Below are 7,500 nucleotides of genomic sequence, written 5' to 3'. Positions count from 1 at the left end.
TTTTTTACCTAATGTCTGTAGAAAGGATTCCCTGTTTTTTTCGTCACGAGGGCTGTTAACTACCATCAAATGATGAACTATTTGGCTGAGCTTGTGTGTTAAGTGTGATCCTCTCCAAATGTTCCTGGTGTATTATCTCCTTTGAGTTGTTAGAAAAAACGATACTTTTTTATCAGATTTTGTGAACACTCAAAATTGGTTATGGGGCAAGTACATGATTAGCCTCTCAGCAACCCCAGAAGCAGGCTGGGTGACGTAGTTCTACAGCAACGATTTCAAGCTAATGCTTCCACTCTTGTGAAAGAGGAGGACATGTGTAACACTCTTCGTATAAATGTGGGCAAGTGTGGACCACCATTCTCTGTCTTTCTTTCTCTGTGTTATTCGCTGTGTTGTTGTTGATGTTATTCTGTGTTAATAGGATAGCTACCACAGGACATTCAGTTTCTTTGCTCAAAAATAAAGGAAGGAACCCTATGTCCCGATCACCATCTCTCTCTCTCTCTCTCTCTCTCTCTCTCTCTCTCTCTCTCTCTCTCTCTCTCTCTCTCTCTCTCTCTCTCTCTCTCTCTCTCTCTCTCTCTCTCTCTCTCTCTCTCTCTCTCTCTCTCTCTCTCTCTCTCTCTCTCTCTCTCTCTCTCTCTCTCTCTCTCTCTCTGCCTCTCTCTCTCTGCCAGTGTCCCTGACTTTGTTAGTACCCTATGTAGCTCCACAGCCACTTACAGCAAAGAGACTAGATAAAAAAAAATTGTGTTTCTCCCTCTAAAAGCCTCCATCCAAGGGAAGGTTACTGGAAGAGATAGCGGACCATTAGAAACAGGCATCGATGTACAGTATAGGAACACATGACGCATGCATTTACACACACTGGGTTACACACTTGCACAATCACATCTTGCCCTCCAAAATTGATTACTTCACACCCTGTCCTCTTCCTAATGTGTTCTCACATCTCTGATTGTCCTCACTCACCTTGATTGTTTTTACCTTTCCCTCATTAACATTCCCCTCCCAGTTTATTTAGTCAGCATGTTTCCCTTCCTCTGTGCCAGTTCGTCTTCGTTCTTTGTTTCAAGCTTCCCAGCATTTTCTTAGACATTATTACGGTTCCCATCTTCTGATTCTTGCTTGTTTAGTCCCGACTACGTCTTTGTGTTCTCCCAGCCGGATTGTTTGCCTTAATCGTCAAATGACTTCCTGTGTACCGACCTATCCCCTCGTAAAGACCATTCGTCCTACCCAGACTTTTGCCTTTCTATTTGCCCTGTTGCTCACCAAGCCGTCACACAAACACACACACACACACACACACACAACCACACACACACACACACACACACACACACACACACACACACACACACACACACACACACACACACACACACACACATACACACACACACACACACACAGTCAGATTTTATCAGACAGCAGCGGGCCCTTCGAAACAAGGTGTAGCTGTGACGCTTTACCTATCCCACCTATCTCTGTCTCTCTGTCTCTCTCACGACATGTTGTTCTGTCCACTCTAAACGGCTGTGCAACTGTGTGTAGATCCGCTGGCTGGGAGGTGTAAAATTCTTGTAAACAAAGAGAGTTCTCTTTCAAGCAATCGTGAGGTATCTCACATATGGGTACGCCTCTCCGCGTATCCCTCAGAAGCACTTTATCACTACGCCAGCCGTGATTGGCTGGCCACGTCTGACGCACCCCGGGTCAGCCCCCTATATAAGTATCTGACCGTGCGTACAGCGTCATTCAATTACCTCTTCTCGCTCAGAAGTAATTGTTGACGATACTGCTAAGTGCCGAGGTTCTATGCTACTGTCCACAGAGTGAGCTTACCACTCGCTCGCCGGGCGCTAGTGCCTACTAAGCGGTTGTCGACGGATAGGCTTGTCACCAAACATCTATCTTTAACCAGCCTGTCTCCAAACAGTGGTTACTCGCTTCTACAGTGACTAGCTTGTATCCAAACATTAGTCACCGGGAACGTCTAGCTGCAAAGCTAACTCCGTCTAGCTGGAAAGCTAAACCGAATCAGCTGCAAAGCTGCAATAATAAATACAACTGGCCAGTCTCCAAACTGCAGTTAAGCCATGGCTTCTCCCCCTCCTGACACGGTGGATGGGAAGCCTGGACGGGTGTGCGTTTGTGGGAACCATATCTCGGAGAGAGATACACACCTCACCTGCAATGAGTGCCTCGGGCTGAGACATGCCCGAGAAGCACTGGCTCCCATGGGTACCTGCGACCACTGCGCACGGCTCCCTATGAAAAGTCTCCGACGTCGGCTAGCTCGCCATGTTAGCCTGACAGACGATGACCCGTTGCTGTCGGGGGCCCCCCTTCCTAGCGACCATATCCAAGTAGCCACAGCGGGCGCGAGCACCGACTGGGGTGAAAGGATGGAGCAAGAAGAACTAAGGGTGATGACCGAGTCCGAATGCCTGGGGGGCTGCGAGGCCCAAGATGAACTGGACTCGGTCGATGGCTCGGACGAAGCGATCCTATTTGAAGAGGACGGCGCCGACCCGTTCGAACCGGTCGAAGAGGCTGGATTGCGAGGAACCCTGCTTGACCTGCACCCAGAGGGTGCGAGAGGCGATGACAGCGGTTCCCCGACTATCGGCACGAGCCTACATGATGTGTGCAGGCGCGCTGCCGCCAAGCTGGAAATTCCATGGCCCAACGCTCCGCCCGAAAAGACCGGTTCCCGGTACGAAGGCAAGCGTTTACCTCGGGTGAAAAGCGCGGAGAGGCAACTTCTCCCCTTGTTCCCCGAGTGTGTGGAAGAGGCTACCCGCACCTGGTCGCAGCCTTTCTCATCGAAGAGCCCGATCCAGGGGGGAGCCGCGCTGGAATGCGTGGACATGGAGGAAAGAGGTCTGTTCAAGTTACCACTTGTGGAACCGCTGGTCGCTCAACATCTCCACCCGGGTCAGAAGGCCCTGTCCACATCGTCCGCACCGAGCTTCCCGTCGAAGACGGACGGTTTCCAGTCTTCTATGACCGACAAGGCATACAAGTCTGTTGCTCTTGGTGTGCGGGCCCTCAATGCGTCGTCCATGCTGATGGCGTATCAGGCGGAGCTACAAGACGAGATGTCAGGATCGGGTGTCATGGACCGCAAACTCTGGGACGAGATGTGCGTCGTGACCGACCTATGCCTCCGTCTTCACCGGTGCACCGTGCAGGCTTCTGGAAGGGCTATGGGCACCATGGTGGCGCAGGAGAGAGCACGCTGGCTCAATTTATCCAGCCTCTCTCACCGCGAGAAAGTACAGCTCCTCGATGTCGCGGTGGATCCAAAGGGCTTGTTCGGCCCCGCTATGACCACCATGCAACGCCGCTGTGAGGAAAAGAAACGGGAGGGGGAGGCTCTGCAGACCTGCATGCCCAGGAAGACGCAGCCTCCTCCCGCTCCGACTTCTCGGCCATCCTTTGCACAGGCGGCGGCGAGGCCACCGCCGACCTACAGGATTGCGAGACGCCCTGGTTCAAACCCCAGACCTCCACCTCAACCCAAGACTGAGGCTGGGGCTGCGTGGGCCAACAAACCAGCTGCACCAGTGGATCAGCGTGGAGGCAAGCCAGCGCCACTTCGCCCACGCCCGGGCAAGAGGCCTAAGCAGTCCGCCTAGCTCGCTGCCGGGAGAGGGAAAACGTGTCTGCCAGACGCACGCTCCTCTCCCACAGCAAAGGGGTATGTCCGAAGGGTCTGCCGTTGCGACTCAGGACAGTTTACAGTTTCAGAACCCCTCCACTGTCGAAAACACACACATGTTTTCAGCAATAAAATTGTACCCCCTAGTGCATCCAGGCCGAGGGCCGAGGGCACTGCTTTTGAAAAACAGACAAAAAATAAGCCATATGAGCTCTTTGTCGGAGCAGGCTATAAACAGGGGGACGCAACGCTCCCTGCCACAAGCGGGCGGCGTTGCTCCACCTGTGGCGCCGGTGCCGGCAGTGGGCTCACTCGCCCAGCGAATGCAGCACTGGCGGCCAATTGTGAAATCAGAATGGATTCTGAAAACCATAGAAAAAGGGTACAGAATCCAGTTTATGCATTCCCCTCCGAGTTTCTCGAGAATAATACACTCGCAGGCAGTGGGGGAAGCGGCTCACTTTCTTGCAGCAGAGATAAAGTCTCTACTGGAGAAACGCGCCATTCAAGTGGTTCCACCAGCTCAAGCAATGAGCGGGTTCTACTCAAGATATTTCATAATAAAGAAAAAGGGAGGGGGCATGAGACCTATATTGGATCTGAGGGCGTTGAATACGCATCTCAGACGATACAGATTTCGGATGTTGACACATTCAGCACTGCTGAGGTTCGTACGTCCAGGCGATTGGTTCACCACCCTGGACCTGGCCGACGCATATTACCATATCCGAATCTACCCCCCGCACAGAAAGTTTCTCAGATTTGCCTTTCAAGGGGTGATTTACGAGTTTTCGGTTCTTCCTTTCGGACTGTCACTAAGCCCGCGAGTCTTTGTGAAATGCACAGAGGCAGCGTTAGGTCCACTCAGTACGAAAGGGATTCGTCTGGCAACCTTTATAGACGACTTCCTCCTGGCTGCGAGTTCAGCACAGGAGGCAATTGCTCATACGGAACACACGATGGCACACTTGTCATCGCTGGGGTTCAGGTTCAACTTGAAGAAAAGTGTACTGACCCCTTCCCAGTCAATAACTTTCATCGGGCTGTCTCTGGACTCAGTCACAATGAGTGCTCAACTAACTCCGGACAGAGTGAAGGCGATACATGCATGTCTCGCTTTGTTTCGCAGGGGAAATTATGTCACACTGAGGGATTGCCACAGATTATTGGGTCTGATGGCGTCAGCTCTGATGGCGGTTCCCCTTGGCAGGCTGTATATGAGGGGTTTTCAACGCTGGGTGTCGAGTCTCGGTCTGGACCCACGAGTTCATGCACACCGACGCATATGTGTTCCAGTAGACTGCACGCTGGCGCTTCGTCAGTGGAAACATCCGTATTTCCTTACACAAGGCGTGCAACTTGGCACGATATGTGCGAGGAAGGTGGTTACCACCGACGCGTCTCTATGGGGGTGGGGTGCCACTCACGAAGGGCGATCGGTGAACGGCCGATGGAGATCGGAACTGCGCTCTGTTCACATCAATGTTCTCGAACTTATGGCAGTGTTCCTGGCGCTGAGACATTTTCTGCCGTATGTAACAGGCGCTCATGTTCTGGTAAGGACAGACAATACGACGGTAGTGGCCTACATCAACAAGCAGGGAGGCTTGCGCTCCCCTCAACTACACAGACTGGCACACAAACTGATCCTCTGGAGCAGCGCCAATCTACTCTCACTCAGAGCAACGCATGTGCCTGGAGTGATGAACCACGGCGCGGATTTACTCTCACGAGGGCACCCTCGTTATGGAGAGTGGAGACTTCACCGGGAGGTGATGGAACTGATTCGGAACCGCTACGGGTGCCCGTCAGTAGACCTGTTTGCCTCCAGGGAGAACACACAATGTCCCCTGTTCTTCTCTCTGAACGATCCAGAGGCTCCGCTCGGGGTGGACGCATTGGCGCATGCGTGGCCGCGCACACTCCTTTACGCATTTCCCCCGTTGGCTCTGATAACCCCGACATTAGACAGAGTAAGGACCGAGGGTCTAATTGCTATTCTGGTAGCGCCGAATTGGCCTCAGAAACAGTGGTTGGCGGAGATAATGCAAATGCTTTATTCACAACCGCTGCAACTCCCGCTGCGCAGGGATCTGTTGTCCCAGGCTCGGGGGGAAATTTTTCATCCCCACCCAGAACGTCTGGCTCTCTGGGCTTGGCCCGTGAAAGGATGAATCTTACGTCATGTGGCCTGCCACAGAATGTTATAATGACCATCCAAAGCGCGAGGGCGCCTTCGACGCGTACTGTGTATGAGGCTAAATGGCGTGTCTTTGAGGATTGGTGTACTTCTACTGATGAAGTCCCCTTCCAGTGTTCTGTTGATACTGTATTGATATTTCTACAGTCTCTCTTTGACAAGGGGAGGGCGTTTTCTACGCTGAAGGTGTATCTCGCTGCCATATCAGCATGTCACGTGGGTATTAACGGCAAGACGGTGGGACAGCATCCCTTGGTCTGTCGTTTCCTACGGGGAGCACGTCGTTTGCGCCCTGTGTCAAAGCCTCTATCACCTGGGTGGGATTTACCACTGGTGTTGGGGGCTTTATCGGGGCCTCCTTTTGAACCATTGTCGGAAGTGGACGCGAAAACGCTTTCCCTTAAGACGGCGTTGCTCATGGCGTTAGTTTCAGCAAAACGAGTTGGTGATCTACACGCTTTGTCGGTGCATTCCTCGTGTATGCAGTTTGGCTCTGGGGACTCTAAGGTGTCGCTGCGGCCGAATCCGGCGTATGTTCCTAAAGTCATGGACACGTCTTACTCGTGCCTTTCCATGGAGTTTAGTGCTTTCTACCCTCCACCGTTCACCTCTGAGGAGCAACGGCGGATGCACACGTTGTGTCCTGTACGCGCTCTGAGAGCTTATGTGTCAAGGACCCTATCGTTTAGGAAGGCGGATCAATTGTTCGTTTCATGGTCTGGCCCTCACAAGGGTAAACCTATCACAAAACAGCGTTTATCACGCTGGGTTGTTGAGGCTATAGCTTTGGCTTATTCAGCAAAAGGGCTGGAGGCGCCTGTTGGTTTGCATGCGCATTCAACAAGGGGCGTTGCCACGTCGTGGGCCTTGTTTAAAGGGGTTTCGTTGCAGGAGGTGTGCGAATCCGCTTCTTGGGCTTCACCCACTACGTTCATGAGGTTTTACCGACTTGACGTTACTGCGCCTCGCTTGGCTCACGCTGTTTTAAGTGTGACCTCAGGGGGAGCGCAGGGCGCTCTGTCATGATTGGAATGGTCACGTATCGTTGAGGTTGGCTTGTCCGGCAATACGGGAGTAAACATATCCCATATGTGAGATACCTCACGATTGCTTGAAAGAGAACTTAAGGTTACGACCGTAACCCCGGTTCTCTGATAGCATGAGTGAGGTATCTCACCGGATTGCCCTTCTTGCGGTGAGCGAGAAGAGGTTGCTACCTTGAATGACGCTGTACGCACGGTCAGATACTTATATAGGGGGCTGACCCGGGGTGCGTCAGACGTGGCCAGCCAATCACGGCTGGCGTAGTGATAAAGTGCTTCTGAGGGATACGCGGAGAGGCGTACCCATATGTGAGATACCTCACTCATGCTATCAGAGAACCGGGGTTACGGTCGTAACCTTAAGGTACTTCCTCTCCAGCATTTTTTACTGTTGGAATACATCAGTCATTGGATGTGATTTTATTGATCACATTGTTAAAATCACTGGGAACAACCTCACCTCTGTTAGGCTGTCCTAATACTATCCCCCCCCGCACACACTCACATAAATGCTGTCCTTCTTGTAGCGCTGGTGCAGGTTGTGCAGGATGGCGGCCTCGTGCAGCTCGGCCAGGCAGGACATGTCC

The 7,500-nt window shown here is 52.4% G+C and overlaps 1 protein-coding gene across 2 annotated transcripts in view; it reads right to left on the bottom strand.

Annotated features, from left to right (window-relative positions):
- The window catches only part of myo10l1 (myosin X, like 1), a 53,811-nt gene that overhangs the window by 26,567 nt on the left and 19,744 nt on the right, over positions 1–7,500 (bottom strand). For both annotated transcript variants that reach the window (XM_030357143.1, XM_030357144.1), the window contains exon 3: positions 7,419–7,500. This exon is cut by the window's right edge and continues 77 nt beyond it. In XM_030357143.1, coding sequence (XP_030213003.1) covers positions 7,419–7,500 — 82 coding nt within the window. The remainder of the gene's footprint in view (positions 1–7,418) is intronic.

The sequence above is a fragment of the Gadus morhua genome, chromosome 5 (genome assembly GCF_902167405.1).
Source record: "Gadus morhua chromosome 5, gadMor3.0, whole genome shotgun sequence".
Classification (NCBI taxonomy): domain Eukaryota; kingdom Metazoa; phylum Chordata; class Actinopteri; order Gadiformes; family Gadidae; genus Gadus; species Gadus morhua.
This window is presented reverse-complemented; position numbering and strand designations above follow the sequence as displayed.